Source organism: Plecotus auritus, assembly GCF_963455305.1.
Source record: "Plecotus auritus genome assembly, chromosome: 9".
In the NCBI taxonomy this organism is placed as follows: Eukaryota; Metazoa; Chordata; class Mammalia; order Chiroptera; family Vespertilionidae; genus Plecotus; species Plecotus auritus.
Window position 1 is genome coordinate 118,144,540 of NC_137783.1, and position 19,866 is coordinate 118,164,405.

General features: G+C 42.7%; 1 protein-coding gene across 3 annotated transcripts in view; it reads right to left on the bottom strand.

The window, feature by feature from the left end:
• The window catches only part of IRAG1 (inositol 1,4,5-triphosphate receptor associated 1), a gene marked incomplete at its 5' end in the record, with an annotated part of 128,146 nt that overhangs the window by 18,481 nt on the left and 89,799 nt on the right, over positions 1-19,866 (bottom strand). For all 3 annotated transcript variants that reach the window (XM_080688407.1, XM_080688406.1, XM_080688405.1), the window contains 7 exons: positions 3,451-3,518; positions 7,583-7,690; positions 8,260-8,309; positions 11,697-11,838; positions 17,178-17,309; positions 17,746-17,886; positions 19,197-19,227. In XM_080688407.1, the coding sequence (XP_080544533.1) occupies positions 3,451-3,518; positions 7,583-7,690; positions 8,260-8,309; positions 11,697-11,838; positions 17,178-17,309; positions 17,746-17,886; positions 19,197-19,227 (672 nt within the window). The remainder of the gene's footprint in view (positions 1-3,450; positions 3,519-7,582; positions 7,691-8,259; positions 8,310-11,696; positions 11,839-17,177; positions 17,310-17,745; positions 17,887-19,196; positions 19,228-19,866) is intronic.

The following is a 19,866-nucleotide window of genomic DNA, read 5'->3' on the forward strand; positions in this document are numbered from 1 at the left end:
GCCCTGAAGGGTGTCCTGGATCAGGCTGGGGGTTCCCTTGGGGTGTGGGGCAGCCTGGGCGAGGGGCCTGTGGTGGTTTGCAGGCCGGCCACGCCCCCTGGTGACCCAAGCGGAGGCCCTGGTATCTGGGATTTATTTATCTTCTACAATTGAAACTTTGTAGCCTGGAGTGGAGCCAAGCCTTCTGCTCGCTCCATGGTGGCAGCCATTTCTGTTGGGATTTATGTATCTTCTATAATTAAAACTTTGTAGCCTTAAGCGAAGGCCAAACAGGCCAGGGCTGCAGAAGCTTGGCTTCCTCCATCGTCGCGGGCAACCCTAGCCTCCTGCTCTCTCCAGCTCCGTGGCTGCCCCATTTCTGTTGGGCTTTATTTATCTTCTATAATTGAAACTTTGTAGCACTGAGTGGAGGCCTGGGCCGGCAAGGGCAGGCGGAAAGCTTGGCTTCCTCCATTGCCAGGGAAACCCAAGCCTCCCTCCTGATCTCTGTGGCTGCAGCCATCTTGGTTGGGTTTATTTGCATATTCCCTCCTGATTGGCTGGTGGGCATGGCTGGTGGGTGTGGCTGGTGGGTTAATTTGCATATTACTCCTTTATTATATAGGCTATTATAACTGTCCTATTTTATTTTTAGTTGTTGTTAATCTCTTACAGAGGAAAATTTATAAATTAAACTATTATGTGTGTGTGTGTGAGAGAGAGAGAGAGAGAGAGAGAGAGAGAGAGAGAGAGAGAGAACAGTATATATAGGGTTCAGTACTATCTACAGTTTCAGGCATCCACTGGGAGTCTTGGCATGTATTCTGCATGAATCAGGGGGGACTACTGCATGTGTCACTTTCTTATTTTTCTCTAAATCTACAGGTTCTTAGCCCCTTGTTAAAAATGAAGAGCAGTTTACTAGGAAGTGACCTACAAGAACAAGGCTCAGAATTTTCTCAAATCACATTGAGCATGCAGTCAATGTAGGTATTTGCTAAAAACTAGCTGCAGGCAATTTTATCTTCTCATCATCTTTCACCTGCTTAGCCATTTCCCTTCTTGTTTAGTCACTGTATGCTTAGAGAAATGTGACATCTTTTTAACATCAAGCTGAATATCTTCTTTTTAACAATATGAAGAAGGTAGCTAGAATTGACTGTATTTGTTAGAAGATATGAATTTATTTTCACTCACAGATGGTCTCACTCTTAAGTCTCTTAGCAATCTGTTAAATGTTTCCAGCTTCATGAATTCAGATGGAAATCATTTAGCACCTTTTAGAAATCCATGGGGGAAGCTGCTGTTAGTCCTGAATCCCTCCTCCTTTGAATACTCCCTCCCCTTTTTACAGCCATATTTATTGGCTGGGTGTATTCCCAACAGGTGAGTCAGCCACAGTAGAGGTAATGTATTATGGTGATCTCTCTGGGTAGCCCATAAGAGTGAGCTGCTAACCAGCTGGCATCGCTCATGGTTGAGCATCGACCTATGAACTAGGAGGTCATAGTTCAATTCCCAGTCAGGGCACATGCCCAGGTTGCAGGCTCAATCCCTAGTGTGGGGCATGCAAGAGGCAGCTGATCAATAATTCTCTCTCATCATTGATGTTTCTCTCTCTCTCTCCCTCTCCTTTCCTCTCTGATATCAATAAAAATATACGTTAAAAAAAATGAGTTATAGACATTTTTGTCACCACTGATGCTCATTCTTTGCCACTTCTAATTTGGGGCTGCTGCCTGTTGTCTCCAATTTTGCACCTCACTTTTTCCTACCAAGTTTACCTCAGGTTCTTGATGCTCCTCACTGCCTCAGATAGACGTTCTCAGCTGGCCTGCACATTAGTTCTGCAGGGTCCAGGCCCTGCCTCATCATTGTCAGTTCCTTGAGGAGAGTGGGGACATAAATCTTCTGCTCTTATTAGCTCTGTGGGCCAAGAGTTGGAAACAGGGCCATGTTGGGGACCTTCCTGGAAAAGAGGTTGGTGCATCTAAAAGGCAGGATTGGAAGGGAGAATTTTAGTGTGCTTCTCATTCAGGGTATAAGTGACTATTTCTGGAGAGATTCAGAGACCACGGGACACTATGACTCTAGGGACTTGGTAAGATTATGTAAACTTGGTTACGTCCACATGGTTGTTAGCTTGTCATCCCTTTATAATTTCCTTATAGTGATCAGGAAAACAGGGAAACAAATAAACAAAAATACCCTATACAACATCAAGGAACTGTAAGCTTATGCGGGGTTAGGTGGCAAAAAGAAGAAATGCTGGGAAAACTTTAAGACCAATGTGGGGTGAGTCATGGAGGGATAGCTTTGTGGTTAATGTACTGAGAGTGGAGGAAAACATTGCTAGGTCTGGGGGTGAGGATCTTGGGAACTTGTCTGTACTGCAAAGGGGCCCAACATGGACATTTTTTACCCGGTCAGGCAAAACTATTCTAATAGCAATGAAAAATAAAGGACTAAAGTTATCTCAAGGCAAGGAAGAAGGAAGAATATAGGTGTATGTTCTACCAAGTGAGGAAAGACACAAGGGAAAATTTCTGAGAGGTGGCAGCTGTGGTCCAGATGTTTTCCAGCAAGCAAATGAAAGAATTAGAAAAGCAAGTTACAAACTCCTCTGAGTGTATAGAAAACAGCCTGCCTTGCTTTGACTGAGGATGAAAAGACCTACAAATTGTAAAGATGCCTAGAATAGTTAGGCATAGCAGACACTGTTGTTTGCCTATCTGATACTCATCTCCTTCCTACTTCCTAACAGTGACATGATTTTGTTTGAGAATTTATTCTTCCTTACAAAGCCATTTTCCTTTATGGAAAGCTGGGCCTCTCTTCCTATCTCCAGGGGATAGTTTAAGACTACGATGACAATCCCATTCCCAAAGCCTGTGATTGGTTTACAAAAGGACCAAATCTGCCAACAAGATAAGGAAGACTGAAGAAAGGCTTTTGGGTTCATTCCTAAGAAAGAAACATGGGGGGAAATGGTCCTTTTTCCTCTAGAAAATGCTGTGTCTAGATAGAATACCTGAATTAGCAGCCATTTGCCATAAGACTGATGATTAAATCAATATATAAAGTGGGCAGAGGCCAGGAAATTGTAGAGAGGCTGAGCTGGGGCCCTGCTGTACCACATCTGGGGAAGCCCCTCCTCTGGATTTAATTAAGCCCCTTTGAGTTGGGGATTTCTTATATCTGTATCCAAAAGAGTCCCAACTAACAGAGAAGACTTCCATCTCCAGTGGGCTCTCCTTAGATCATGGTACTCTTGACCAATGCCATAGCATCTCCCTGGTCTAGGAATTTTGCAAACTAGGTCTGAAATCTTTGTCTCAGAGTGCTACTTATTTCTCCTAAAACTTAATTTTCTTTCTGTAGCATGTAGGGAGTAAGGATGGGAAGAAAGGTGAGTTGAGGAAATTTTCCTCAGAGATCCCAAAAGTTCAGAGGAAAAAAATCGACACTTACTTTTCCAAAAGTGCAGGCAGTGCTGAGGTGACAACAGGTAGATTGCCTTTCCCACTGGACGATTCTGACTGAACGGAGACAGAGAATAAAGGATTAGAGAGGAAGGAAGAAACTGGGGCTGCTGGGTGTCTGATGATACTGGGGGTAGAGGGGCTGTTGCTCCTCTTCTTTCCCTTCCCTCACTCCTGACACTCTCTAACCTTCACTTGATACCATGTGTTGACTCTTTTCTCAGGCCTTCTCTGACCTCCTTTCTTAGGTGTTGTTTACCTCTGGGGCACATGCAACTTGCAATTTTTACTTTTCCTCTTTGAGTTTTGTTGAGCAAAGAGTGTTTCTATTTGAGGCTCTGTTCTGGAGGGGAGCGATCCATTTTTCTCTGTCCCATTTACTGACTTGGATTAAATACCAGTGGGCCTCCTACTAAACACAGACCCCAAGGTCCCTGGGATAGATTCATGCAAGCCCATCACTGCCCTGGAGATAAAATTCTCAGGAGATGCCTGTCCTTACCAAAAGCTCAAGCCATCATAAACTTCTTATGATAAATATCCAAGGACTATCACATTGTTTTGTTGTAATGGATTTGATTTAAACAATGGTTCTCAACTCTGGCTGCACATCAAATCACCTGGGAGAGATTTTTGAAAGTACTGATCCAATCCAGAATCTTGGGGTGGGCTCCAGCATGGAATGTTTAGCCCCACATCATTTGAATGTATAGCTCTGGTTGCCCCTAGCCTAAAGGAATATATTTGGAAACCACATTTATACATTTAGTATAGTATGGGAAATAGGTCCTTTAAATTTTCTCCCCTCAAATTATCTCACTTTTTAAAGGAGCTTAGGGAGGACTAGTTAGTATGTTTCTTTAAAGCATACTAACTAGCCCTCCCTAAGCTCCTTTAAAAAAAATTTTAGGCTCCTTTGGTTTAGTGGATGATCTGGGAGTTTATGTTGATTTCAAAGATGATTGAAATGTTCAAGGCAGGAAGAGGTGAAAGAAGTTTAGGAGTTATTGCCACCTCTTGGCACAATAGAGCTTGAATCTACTTCACCTATTGCTTACATATCAGATTGTTTCCTTATAGAGTACTGCTAGTCATGGACAGGGCATGGAGGAACAACTGGAGAAAGAATTAGAAGTGTTAGACAGGATTAAGCAGGTTCACAAAGACTGGGGAGCTGGAAAATATCTTGTTATATAGGAACTGTCTTTGTTTAAAAAAATTGAAATTGATTTTTTTTCTGATTATAAGTAATACATTCTTATTATAGAACTATAAGACAGCATCAAGGTCTCTGGAGGCTTTGAGGCTTTGCCTGATCCAATTAGTCAGAAACAGCCTTTAACACTGTCCTGCATTAGAGATTGAGAGGTATAGAGGATCTACCTAAAACATAGTCACAAACCCAAACAGACAACCAAAATGAGGAAACAAAGAAACAACCCCCAAATGAAAGAACTAGTGAATTTTCCAGAAGAAGAGATAAATGAAGCAGAGATAAGAAATTGATCTGAAACAGAGTTCAGAGTAATGATGTTTAAAATGCTCAACAGTATGAAAAAAGATATAGTAACTATGAAAAAAGAACAGTCTGAGATAAAGAATGACATAACACAAAGAACACATTGGAAGGAATACACAGCAGATTAGGGGAAGCTGAGGATTGAATCAGTGAATTAGAAGACAGAGTTGAAAATATCACTCAATTAGAGAACCAAAAAAAAAAAAATACATTAAGAAACAGGAGGATATCTTAAGGGAGCTGTGGGATAATGTGAAACATAACAATATTAGAATAGTAGGTGTGCCAGAAAAGGCAGAAAGAGAGAAAGGAATAGAGAAGGTGTTTGAAGAAATAATGGTAGAAAACTTCCCTAACCTAGTAAGGAAAAAATCACACAAGTTCAGGAGGCACAGAGAACCCCAAAGAAGAAGAACCCAAACAGACCCATGCCCAAACACATCATAATTAAAACACCAAAAATTAAAGACAAAGAGAGAATCTTAAAGGCAGTAAGACAAAAGAAAACTGTTACCTACAAAGGAGTTCCCATAAGGCTGACACCTGACTTCTCATAAGAAACTCTACAGGCCAGAAGGGAAAGGCATGAAGTACTCAAAGTAATGGAAAGCAAGTATCTGAAACCAAGTTACTATATCCGGCAAGACTATCATTCAAAATAGACAGTCAAATAAAGAGCTTCCCAGACAAAAAAACGCTAAAGGAGTTCATCACCACCAAGCCAGCATTATAAGAAATGCTAAACGGATTGCTGTAAGAGATTGCTGAGAAGAAACAGAGAGAGAAACCATTTTAGTACAGAATTAAAATGGCTATAAATAAGTACCTCTCAATAATAACCCTAAATGTAACTGGATTAAATGCTCCAATCAAAAGGTGTAGGGTAGCTGAATGGATACAAAAAGATGACCCAACTATATGCTGTCTACAAGAGACTGACCTCAAAACAAAAGACACACACAGGATGAAAATGAAGGGATGAAAAATAATTTTCCATGCAAATGGAAAATAAAATAAAAGCTGGAGTAGCAATACTCATACCTGACAAAATAGACTTTGAAAGCATCATGCTAAGCGAAATAACCCAGTTGGAGAAAGATAAATATTCTATGATCTCACTCAATTGTGGAATATAATGAGCAACATAAACTGATGAACCAAAATAGAGCCAGAGAGGAAAAAATATACTAGAATATAATAGAAGTAATCCTGTTATTTGCAGATTTTTAATATTTCCTACAACTGTTGTGATATCATACTATGTTAGTACAGTTTTGGTAATATATTTATACTTAAAATCCTTTTATTCTTGAAATATTAATGTTTATTGCATGTAATATTATATTTAAAATCATTTTTCCTGAATAATTGGTGTTTATTGCATGTAACATATTTAAAATCATTTTTCTTGAGATATTAGTGTTTATTTCATGTAACATTATTATATTTAAGATCGTTTTTCTTGAAATTAAAAAAAACTGAAAAAAAAGAAGTTAAAAATCACCTGTGTTTTTATCATTGTCTATAGATAACCATTATTAATAGTTTTACATATATGCTTCCAGAATTTTCTTTCTACACCCAGAAAACCACTTTTAAAAACTACAAAACAGAATTATACAGTATATACTGTTTTTGTATTTAACTCCTTTTCACTAATTTGAAAATTTTTTCATGTCTATAAATACAGGGTGGGGAAAAAGTAGGTTTATAGTTGTTGATATGGAAAATAATACAACAATTAATAAACAATAATATAACACTAAACTCTGTTTCATGTACTCACAACTATAAATCTACTTTTGCCCCACCCTGTATTTATATTCTAATCATCATTTTTAGCAACTGCATATAAAAACTTCTTATAGGGATGTCCATAATTTATTTAACCAATCTCTTATTAATGGACATTTGAGTAGTCTCCATCTTTTCATTGTTATAAACAAGATTGCAAAGAATCAAGACAGAATAACATTGGGTTTAAGAATTCAAGCTTTGGAAAAAGTGAGACAAAGAGAGATGAAATAACTTGCCTAATGTCACAAGCTAAAAAGGGGAAATCATAGTTGGAACTCAGATCTGGTGTTACTTTGAAGTCCAAACTCTAAAACACTGTGACATTCTTTAGCCAGTTCTGGAAGAAATTTTGTTCCTACCCCCAATTTTTTATATGCCAAAGTTGCAACTTTGTAAAATTTGAATGTGTTTGAAAGTGACTGAAAGTATAAAAAATTTAAAATAAAATGAATTGTTTGTTTTTTAAAGAATACACGCTCTAGAATCAGAGAGCCTATGGTTCAAAGCTCAGCTCTACCACTACAAAATGTAGCTCAGGTGTTGAAGCCCATTGCAGAGTGGGACAAAATCGTACCCACCTTGGATGGTGTGGTTTAAGCATGAAAAAGGATACCACTTACTATCTTCTCAGGGCAGTGGAAAACATGGAGCCTAGTCTAAATTTGGCTTTTTAAGCCCATGGCCCAGAATCTGTGCTGGGAATGAACTCACCTTATTGACTTTGCCCACACCTAGGTCACCCACATAGTAGTGAGTCTGAGGGAGAGGTCAAATAGGGTCAGCTGGCAAACATGATCATACTCACCAGGGCAGGTAAGGAGGGGATGGGTGATGAGCTTGGAGGCTGACTGGGCAGGTTCAGGGCATTAAACTTGGGAACCACAGCAACGCTGACCCTCCGGCGGGGCATGTTCTATAGAAAGATGGAGGCTCACTGTCATGAAGGGAGCAGCACCCACCATTCAGAAAGGCCCTGAATATACCTACTCATTCCTACTCCTGTAATAACATTCACTGGATAGTTTTGCTTTGGGGTAATGATGGTGGTGGGAGTTGGTATGGAGAGAGTAGCCAAAGTTGACACAACTTTTCTGTCAGTGGTGAGTGGTGTCTCAGCATGTTTCTATTTTAGGTTATTAAATACTGAAGAAATTAAACAGAAATGACCCCCAGTCTCTGGGTAACATCCTTGATAGTGTATGAAAACTATAGCAATACCAAGGTTTATGCATCATTTTATGTTCATTTAAGGGATGTTCCAGTCAGGAAAACTATGAGCAAGAGAAGGCTGGAGGATGAGCTAGAAGGTGTGGGGAGCCAAATTAGAGACTCTATCCAGAGGTTCTTTCCTTCCCCTCCCCCCCCCCCACCCCCCGGCCCCGCAATCCCCTGTGGGTCCAGGAATGAATGATCTCCTGGGTAACTGTGGAAACTTCTGTTGTACTTCCTCCAGGAGCCCTGGTATCCCTTGAACATGCATACCTTTCCCAGAGAGAGGGACATGGACCGCGCTGTGCGAGGGACCCCGTCTTCTGCAACAGGAGGGAACAGAGAAGAGAACTCAGGTAAGTTTTTCAGAGTAGCCTTCAGCAGGGAACAGATAATTAGAAACTAAACCATGGCATCTATGGGCCAGAGGCCTCATGTCATGCTCCTCTCAGATTCTCTGCATATTGCATCATCACTTCTGTAATGGCCTGTACTTTTGGAGCAGGCACTTTTCCTATGAGGAAGGAGAAAGTATTTTTTCCTACTAGAGCTCAGGGAAAAACAGACAAACTTCCTTGATTTCTTTCTCTGCTGTTTGGTGATTGTTTTTTTCTTGTCTAAAGATGCAGACCTTGGAAAGTCTATGGGAGGCTCAGAGTCACCTCTGCCATGGGTATTGAGGGCCACATCTCAGATTGTGTGCAAGCGCAAAGCCCAGTGCCCAGATAACTGAGGCTGACTCTGGTTTCAAGGAGGCTGCAGGGTCAGCTTGGTTTCAGTTCTCTTTTCTTTTCTTGTATCTGAGTACTTCAATTTCTGTTCTTGTAGATTCAGCTATTCTTTTAGACTAATGTTTGCTTTATCTTTTTCCAGCAAAAAGTATTTGTGGTTAAAGGGTTTGAAGTGTCCTAGTCAGCCAAAATAGCAGAACCAGAAAAATAATCTTTATATATGAAGAGTTCATACAAATTAATAAAATACTAATCTTATAAGTGAGCAAAAGTTATAATTAGAGAATTTATGAAAATGGAAATACAAATGTCCAGGGAACACTTGAAAAGGTCAAAAAATACAAATTAAAACTATGAGATGAGATACAATTTTGACCCATCAAAGTCAAAGATATTTTTTAAAGGGAAGGGCAAAAGTGTCAACAGCACAATGAATTGAGCATTATTGTAACTCATTAAATGGAAATATCAATGGGTTATTTGAAAATAATTTGCTTTAAGAGCCTTATAAGTATGTTTTTCCCATGACTAATAGTTACACTCCTAAAATCTTTCTTAAGAAAAAAATCCAAAATGCAGACAATCTGCATGTTTCATATTTAGGAAAAAAATAGGCGTCATATTTTTCTTTTAAATGTGTATCACTTCTTTTGAAATCAGAGGTATTTTTATTTCACTGTAGTCTTTAGAGTCTCCGGCAAAGACAAAGATTGCCAGAAACCATGTAAAGGCTTACAAACAAACACTGTATATTAGGGAATGGTCATAGAGTATCTGATGGACACACCTGTTGGTGGGTGCTGGCCCCTCTGTATGAGCCAAGCTGAGGTATAGCTTGAAAAAACAGTGGAGTGGGAACAAATGTCTGAAGCCTTATTCACCATTCAAGACTCAGCTACCTGCTCCCTTCTTACTGTAGGCACTTTCTCATCACCCCCCAGACTGAAGGGGGGGCTGTGCAGTGTGCTCCCCATGGAAGTCTGCTTACTTCTGTCACAGCACTGGCTATTCTGCCCTGCTCTCCCCACAGGTTTGGGAGCTCCTTTTGGTCAGGACTGTGTGCCCTTTACCTCTCTATCATGTGGACACACCAAAGGTGCTAATACACGCCTGTAGAATGAATGGGTACCTGCTCATTTCATAAATCTTGGCTAAGGTGGTCCACATGGGACACTACAACTTGCAGGGCGATAATATGAGAGCCAGGTACTAAGGTTTCTTTGATGGCAACTTCCCCAACTTCCAGCACTAACAGGGAGTGGTTTGTTAGAGGCCCAGGCTCATATGGGTCAGGAACCTCGCTGCCAAGATCCAGAGCAGACATTCTGGAGCTGGGAAGCATCAGTGATATTCCCCAGGAAACTTGTGAAACCTCCTGTTTATAAAGGTTTCTCCATCTGTTACAGTTTCTGTACTTTCCCTCCTCCCGCTCTTGGTAACACGGATGTTTGCATTCCACGGGGATTCCTGTCCCTAAAATGTCTGTTTTCTCCCACTGACACCACCAGCATCAGCCAGAGCCTAAACCAGGGGTGGGCAAACTTTTTGACTCGAGGGCCACAATGGGTTCTTAAACTGGACCGGAGGGCCGGAACAAAAGCATGGATGGAGTGTTTGTGTGAACTAATATAAATTCAAAGTAAAGGAGCAGAGGGGAGAGCAAGAGAACCAGATAGAACAGCCAGATCCGGCCCGCAGGCCGTAGTTTGCCCACGGCTGGCCTAAACCCTGGCAGCCTAAGGAGACTTTCTGTTCCAAGGCACTGTCCTCCTCCTGCGCGCCTCAGGAGCCTCTTAACCCGTCTCCATGCCTTAGCGTCTGCCCTTCCCTCAAGCATCACCCACCCTCAAGTCAGATAGATCTCCTCAAAATACAATCTGACAATGTTGGGTGATGTCAACTCACCAGTGACTCCTTTATTGCCTAAGGGACAAAGGCCTGGCATGTGGCCCTGATGTACCAAGTCTCACCTTCAGCCTGTCATCATACCTCAACCCGGCAACCACACACCTCTGTACATGCTGTTAATACCACCAGGATGTGTTTCTCCCTTTTACCTGAAGAACTCCTATTTTTACTTTAAAATACTGCCCAGACACTTTCCTTGACTACCTCAGCTTGCCCCCCTCCTCTGTGCTCCTATAGCAGGGGTGGGCAAACTTTTTGACTCGAGGGCCACAATGGGTTCTTAAACTGGACCGGAGGGCCAGAACAAAAGCATGGATGGAGTGTTTGTGTGAACTAATATAAATTCATAGTAAAGGAGCGGAGGGGAGAGCAAGAGAACCGGATAGAACAGCCGGATCCGGCCCGCGGGCCGTAGTTTGCCCAAGGCTGTCCTATAGCAATTTTATAGAACCTTTTATAAAAGAGTATTTCTTTAAAACATTTGTCTTGCTCATGAGTCTGTTATTCATCTCAGCAGTGTCTCCCTTAGCCAGGCTCTCACTCCCTCTTCACTACCCAGACTTCATCTTCTACCTGGGCTGTTGTAATAGCAGCTTCGTGGCATTCCCTGTCTCTGGCTTTGCCCAGGAATGTACTGGCCTTATAATAGTCAGAGGGAACCTTCTAAACTCCGCATATGATCATGTCATTTCCCTGACTAAAATCTTTGGTTGGATCCCTAATGCTTTCCAGGATAAGGTCTAAAGTATGTGTTGCCTGAAGGAGGCCCCAAAGCACAAAGGGTCTGGGGTCTCTCATTTCACAAAGTGGAGTGAGCTCTCACAAACCGTGGGCTTCAAGTCAGAGTTAGCTGCTCTGGTTCTCTGTGTCACAGTTGCTTTGGGGCCATTCATGTTTGGCCCCTTTGGAGCAGCTGCTGGAAGCCTTTGTGGGCAGCATTTGGCAGGGGCAGTGAACCTTGCTCAATCTGAAATGCGTCCTGGGGCAGCCCTGTTAGGTGCAATTCCAGCCTGGAGACATCAGGGATCCACATTGCAGGCCCAAGATAAGGGCAGGACTCTGGTTCCTTACCAGAGGGACCGCAGCTGCGGCTTGAATTCTGATTTGCCAGTTTTTTAAATTCCATGAGCTCTGCATGGTCCTTCTCATACGTCCTCTTCAGGTTCTCCACATACTGCATCATTACCTCTGTTGCCTTTGACATGCGCTTTTCCTGCAGGAAAGGAGAGCAGGAAACACAGGCATTTGGGGTAAAGGCTCATCAGCACTTGTTTGCACTGAATGAGGCTCTGGCCTGGGTGAATCAAAAGGATACAGGGACCAATTAGACATGACCCTGCCCTCCAAGAGTTTGCTGCCCACCATGTGAGCTGAGACAGGGTTGCAGGCACCTGCCCTCAGAGAACAAGAACAAGCACAGCCATAAAGCTTCAGGTGATGGCAGGTGGAAGAGAATCATTTCTGCTCACAGAGAATGGGTCAGGGAGCTTCATGGAGATGGAGTGAAGTAGCTGTAGGGTGTAGGCAAAAGCTGGGCATTTAGACATGGACATAAGGGACAACGAGCATTCTGGACAGGGAAATCTAAGAGCAAGGGTACAGAGACAGGAAACCATAGGCCTTGTATCTGGGTAAAGGATTTACCCTCCAAACAGAAATCCTTTGGAGAGTGAAAGGGAGTGCTATTAAGAATTATGCTGAGAAGAGAAACCAAGATGGTGGCATAGGTAAACACTTAAACTGCTGCCTCACACAACAATATCAAAACTACAACTAAAAGACAAAATGGACACCATCCAGAACCACAGGAAAGCTGGCTGAGTGGAAATTCTACAACTAGAAGAAAAGAGAAAAGCACATTGAGACTCAGAGGAGCTGCAAAAGGCTGAGGTACGGAGACTCGCACGCGGAGAGGATGGGCGGCTGTGTGCACGGGCGGCTGAGTGTGCGGCTGGCTTTCTAAAGTGGAGGGAGAAGGAAGCTCCCGACTGCACTGAACTCCAATCCTGGGCAAGACACTGGGAAACCAGACTCATTCAGGGGGGAATCTGGACTGTCAGGGAAAGAGAAAGCACACTGAGACTCAGGAGCTGCAAAAAGCAGAGGTCTGGAGGACTGACTGCTGAATGCACGGGAGGCTGAGTGCGCGGCTGGCTTTCTAAAGTGGGAGGGAGACAGAAACTCCCGACTGCACTGAACTCCAGTTCCGGGCAAGTTTCTGGGAACCCCGACTCATTCGGGGAGAAACGGGACTGTCTGGCAGTGGGTGAAACTCGAGGGCAGCTTTCTCTCAGAGGTGCTTGCAGCAATTACCGAGGGACACTGAGACCCAGGGGCCTATTAGGGCAGGGCTGACAGGAAATCAAGGCTGTCTGCTCCGCCCTGAAACTCTGCCCCATCCAAATTGAGCACAGAAGCTTTTGCAATTTTGCAAGTCTTGTCTCATAAGAGTGTCTCCAGCACAGAAGTTTTCCCAGTGTAGACACAGCTGATCCTCACGCCAGTTGGCCTGGAGGTCAATTCCTCCCAGTGATAGCAACAACAATCAAGACTTAACTACAACAAGGCTGAGCACACAGTCCACAAAGGGGTGCACCAAGAGTGTCCACCTCAGGTAACTGGGGAAGGCTGAGCCACTGGACCCTAGAGGACACCTACCACACAAAGCTACTCTACCAACTCAGGGAAGCAGCAAAAATGCAAAGACAAAGAAACAAATCACAAATGAAAGAAATGGAGGAAAACAAACGACTGGATATAGAGTTCAAAACTACGGTCATAAGGTTTTTCAAGAATTTCCTAGAAAAGGCCGATAAATTTAGTGAGACCCTCGAGGATATGAAAAAGGACCAACTAGAAATTAAGCATACACTGACTGAAATAAAAAATATTACACAGAGACCTAACAGCAGACTAGAGGACCACAAGAATCAAGTCAAAGGGTTGAAATACAAAGAAGCAAAAAACACTCAGCTGAAAAAGCAAAAAGAAAAAAGAATCCAAAAATTTAAAGATAGTGTAAGGAGCCTCTGGGACAACCTCAAGCGTACCACCATCTGAATTATGGGGGTGCCAGAAGAAGAGAGAGAGCAAGATACTGAAAACCTATTTGAAGAAATAATGACCGAAAACTTCCCCCACCTGGTGAAAGAAATAGACTTACAAGTCCAGGAAGTGCAGAGAACCCCAAACAAAAGGAATCCAAAGAGGACCACGCCAAGACACATCATAATTAAAATGCCAAGAGCAAAAGACAAAGAGAGAATATTAAAAGCAGCAAGAGAAAAACAGTTAGTTACCTACAAGGGAGCACCCATACGACTGTCAGCTGATTTCTCAACAGAAACTATGCAGGCCAGACGGGAGTGGCAAGAAATATTCAAAGTGATGAATAGCAAGAACCTACAACCAAGACTACTCTACCCAGCAAAGCTATCATTCAGAATTGAAGGGCAGATAAAGAGCTTCACAGATAAGAAAAAGCTAAAGGAGTTCATCACCACCAAACCAGTATTATATGAAATGCTGAAAGGTATTCTTTAAGAAGAGGAAGAAGAAGAAAAAGGTAAAGATAAAAATTATGAACAACAAATACATATCTATCAACAAGTGAACCTAAAAATCAAGTGAATAAAAAAATCTGATGAACAGAATAAACGGGTGAATATAATAGAATCAGGGGCATAGAAAGGGAGTGGACTGACAATTCTTGGGGGGAAAGGGGTTGCGGGAAGAGACTGGACAAAAATCGTACACCTATGGATGAGGACAGTGGGGGGGAGGTAAGGGCAGAGGGTGGGGTGAGAACCGGGTGGAGGGGAGCTTTGGGAGGGGGGAAAGAGGAACAATTGTAATAATCTGAACAATAAAGATTTATTAAATTTTTAAAAAAAGAATTATGCTGAGATCAAAGACCTAAGTATAAGACCTGAAACAATAAATTACATAGAAGACAACATAGGTACTAAACTTATGGGCGTTGGTATTAGAGAGGATATTATGAATTTGATCTCAAAGGCAAGGGATTGGATAAAGGGAAGCAAAAGCAAAAATAAATGAATAAGACTATATCAAACTAAAAAGCTTCTGCAGAGCAAAAGAAACCATCAGCAAAACTAAAAAGCAAGCAGCCAAACGGAAGTGATACCTCCAACAAGGGGCTAATATCCAAAATATATAGAGGATACATACAACTCAACAACAAAACAATCTAATAAAAAAAAAAAATGGGTAGAGGACCTGAACAGATACTTCTCCCAAGAAGGCATACAAATGGCCATCAGATGTATGAAAAGATGTTCAACTTCACTAGCTATTAGGGAAATGCAAATCAAAACCATAATGAAATACCACCTCACACCTGTTAGAATCGTTATTATCAATAAGACAAGAAATAACAAGTGTTAGAGAGGTTGTGAAGAAAAAGGAACCCTCATTCATTTCTGGTGGGAATGTAAACAGCCGCTATGGAAAACAATATGGAGGTTCCAAAATAAATTAAGAATAGAGCTACCATATGACCTGGCAATACCTCTTCGGGGCATCTACGTGAAAATTTTGAAAACATTTATTTGTAAATATTTATATGTACTTCTTTGTTCACTGCAGCATTATTCATGGTAGCTAAGACATGGAAACAACTTAAGTCTCCCTCAGTAGATGATTGGATAAAGAAGATGTGGTATATACATACAATAGAATACTGCTCAGCCATAAGAAAAGATGAAATACTGTCATTCATTACAAGATGTATGGATCTTGAGAATATCATGCTAAGTGAAACAAGTCAGACAAAAACCAAACAAACAAGAACCATATGATTTCACTCATATGTGGGATATAAAACAGAAAGCAATAAATGAACAAAAACAAACAAACACTCATAAATACAGATAATAGTATGGTGGTTACCAGAGGGAATGGGGTAGAGGGAGGTAGAAGAGGGTAAACGGGGTCAAATACATGGTGACAGAAGAAGATTTGACTTTGGATGGTGAGCACACAATGCAATATTCAGATGATGAGATATAGAATTGTACCCTTGAAACATATAATCTTATTAACTAATGCCACCCCAATAAATTTAATAAAAATTTTTAAAAGAATTATGCTGGGACAATAGGCAAATACTAGGACTGTCTGGAAAACTAGGGATGTACAGGCCATCCCACTTATGTAGGAATCAGCAAGCAGTTGGGTTTGTTCACAGTAAAGACAGTTAGGGCTGGGTTATGAAGGGCCTTGTCTTAAAGTGACATAATCAGGCCACCAGTGGAAATTAGACTGAGGGAGTGGGACTGGTGGCAGTAAGGTGTGTCTATAGTCTGGTAGAACTAGATAGAGAGGTGAGGACTTAGACTCAGAAGCTAGGGGTAGGAAGCCATTTGGAGATGGATAAAGACTGAAGTGAGCAACACACGTGGGCCTAGAAACATGTTTGGGAGAACTGTATAGATCTCCCTTGAATCCCCCAGAGTGCCTAGCCCAGGGCCTGCCTAACCACAGAGGGATATGCTCAGTGACCGTGCCCTGGAAAAGTTCCCTATATCCGTGAGCTGAGACCAGCCACTTCCTTTGAGCTCTTCCTTTGTGGCTGCTCCCAGCTGGATTGACTTCCTGGGTGCTGCTGCTGAGTCAGGAGCTTTTTCCCCTGGAAGACAGAGGGGTGGGACAGCCAGTGTCTTGTCCTTCCTTTGTTCTACAAGAACTGCCCCAGGAACACCCTGCTGACGCAGTCAGTGTAGCAGGACATGGGTCCACGGTAATAGCAGCAGTGATAACAACATCCAGGTGTTTTACAAGTATGTCAGCAACCCTATATGGCAGATACTACCAACAGCCACATGTTTTGTTGGAGAAGCTGAAGCACAGAGAGCTCAGTAACTGGCCCAAGGCCACACAGTGAACCCTGGTGGAGGCAAGATCAGATCTCAGGCAGCCTGATCCTACACACCATCCCGGATCAGGGCAGTCTCTGTGTGCTTCAGGACTGCCATGTGGCTGAGAGGAAGCCCAGCCAGGGCCCCAGCTCAGCCACTACTCCTGCTGTTACTTCTCTGAGACTTCATGTCTTCATCGGGGGATAAGGATATTTACTTTACAGGGTTGCTGCGGGGATTAAATGAAACAGAACCGTTTTTCCTAAAGCATGTTTTGCCAAATACTAGTTCCATGGGAGCTGAGTAGGTATATTTTATGAGACAAATAAAAGGAGTGGTGTTGGTTCTTCAAATTTGGGAAATACAGAGGTAAACTTAAACAGGCTTCTTCACTATAAGACTTCTTAAAGGCTTGATTATTGCAATATGCTTTAGAAATCTCCAAGAAAAGAAGAGAGTATGTTATGTGCCCACAGAAACTTTTGATCTAAACTTGAGGGTTTAGTGGTCCACCAAAAAACCTGAAAAATACCACAATAATGTACATAGGCTGCCTGGCACAGAGGAAGCCATCAATCAGTGGTATCTGTAGTTGTCACTGCTTATATTATTGCTATAGTTACTGCGGGCAGAGCAGAGCCAGTCAGCAGGGCTGGGAGCTGGCGAGGCTCACCTGGCGGACGGCCCCCACCATCTCAGCCCGGCTGGAGAGGCGGGCAGCCAGGCGGTGCAGGACAGCGATGTCCTCCAGCAACTTCTGGTAGGTCTCCCGGTGCTCACAGTGGTGCCAGAGTGAAGCTGAAGACTGAGGAGTGAGAAGGAAATCACCCGGGGTCCTCACTGGATGAGCCCCGGTCCTCGTCCTGCCTGAGAGGAGTGGCCTCTGCAGGGCCTGGGCTACAGCTTCCTCTGGGCACTGGAGATGCCCCATGTGGACACTCTATACTTGGCTGGCCTAAGAGAAGGGAATCACATCTGGGTCTCTGGTTCCCAGTCACCCAGCCCCCTCCTGAGAAGATTCTAAGGGCTCAGTGGCCTTACACACTGCCCTGAGGTCACCAGTCCTTCAGGATCTCTGCCTCAGCTCCTCTCAGCACTCTGAGAAAGACTGTCTGGCTCAGAGCCTTGGCCTGATTTCTCATTTCAGGAAACTACGTGGTGACTGAGAAAAGCAGGGTACTCAGCATGGCCCTTGAAGATAGTCCTAACTCCAAGGATTCCCAGTCAGGCTCCACAATTACCATAATGGAAGTTTTGAAGTTTTCCAGTTCCTTCTCAGTGTCTTCTTCTGTCAGGTTGCGTTCCCTTTCAGCCTGGTTAATTCTAGATTCCAGGGTGTAGCTGTCATTTCTAAAGGCCAAGGACAGTTGTACAAACACGTTCTGTTGGGAACAAGAGTGTGTGAGAGGTGCTAGGAGGAGTTATTGCAGGGAATGCAGGCAGCTGCAGGTGTGTTTCTTGCATGAGCATTTTATATCACCTCCTGGACCAGTCACCAAAGTAACAGTGCACACGTGAAACTCTCCCTTACGGCCAACTGCACCAAGAATGGTGAGCTAGTAACCCGAGGTCCATGCTAGGTCCTTCCCAGGACCAGAGACCAAATGCATTTTACTGAGGAATAATAAGAGAATAACACTTTGCTTTTCCCTGAACTTCAAGGAAATAACATCCTGTATTTAGGTTTAGATAAACTTGGGCCAACACAGCTGATTGTGTAAGCAGTTTGTATTCACGCTAGGATTTATTACATGTGGGTTTTGGAGGTTTCACATGAAACCACTATAAAGATAATTTGAGATGTAAGCCTTGTTGACTTGAAGCAAACTTCAACCAGCATCTTGCCTGAGTATTCCAAATCCTCCACTGAAAGCAGGCCAGGAGATGGAGTAAGGCCAGGTATGATTCTGTCAGGAGAAACTTTCTGGAACAAATATTCCATGCCAAAAATGCAGCCTGCATGAATGAACTTTGAAAGGTGTACTGATCAGACATGGAATTCCTGGAATAATAGGAAACTACTGGGGAGGAGAAGTAGACAGATGGACTACACAGGAAGGAAGCAATGGCCTTCGTTTTACAGCTTTCATTGCCCGGCCTGAGTCAAGTGGTAGCAGATTTATACCACTGGGGTGAGAGAACTCTGCCTGAGCTTCTGAAGTTCATGTAACAAGGCCTACATTGGGCAGAAATCTCCAGACAGAGGACTGAACGCCCTGAACTTACCCAATGATGACAATGATGGCAATATTGAAAGCTACTCCTCATTGAGCATCTATATGCCAGCAATGCCATGAGTTTTATGCACCTCATTTACTCCCACAAAGCCCTCTCTATGGTAAGTTATATCTCTATATGGATAAAGAGACTAAGACCAGAGAGGTCATTAAGTTGTTCAAAGTGAGACAGTGTAGCAGAGCCAGGCTTCAACCACAGACTGATTCCAAAGCCTGTGCTGCTTCCACCTTGCTGAGCACTGATTGTATCAGCATCCATCTGAGGACAGGAGTTGGCCCTTATAAACCGCCCATGGCCATCTTCACCAGTGTCAGTGGGTGGGATTCTCAGTCAAGTTTATCAATAATGCTCAATGTTAGATTCTCCATTCCTGGGTTAGCCCTTCAATGAAAGTATAAGTAAAACCCAGTCAAGCCCAGGCTTCATAATTTCACAAAGCACTGGAGTTACTTACCTCAACTTCCTTTTCAGTGAGCGGAGGGGCACTGTGAAAAAAAAAAAAAGACACACAAATGAACTTATGAGATTATTTTATTTCATAAAATCTGATTTATGAAAGAAGAAAAAGGTGACTTTGAACAACCAACAGACCATGGGTTTCCAGAAACGGAGTAAGGGAGTTAATGAGACGGGAAAGATTCAGAGTATACTTTGTGTGAGCTCTGTAATCTGTGAGATATTCTATCAGACATTGACTCCTACAGAGGAAGTATGGTGGAAAATACTAGATCCTGGGGGCAGTCCTCCAACAGTGCCTCTACTAGACATGACTTTGGATGGGTTCTTTTAATCTCTCTCTGTTTGCTCATCTGTCAAATGGGAATACTATATTTATCTTACAGGAATCTTATAAGGAATATATGTATGTATATACATATGTGTACAAGTGTGTATTCACATATATGATATACACAGGTATTTATGTATACATGTATATGTGTGTGTACACATATGTATATACATGACATCCACACTCAGGAGGCACTCAGATGTTATCACAACTTATTCGACAGGCTGGTTTTGAAGATTTACTAAGAAAGTGCATGTGCTACATACTTTATAGACTGTACACAATAGTTTTTCGGGACTACCCAGGTCCACAAAGCTTGACCCTCCTCCTGTCT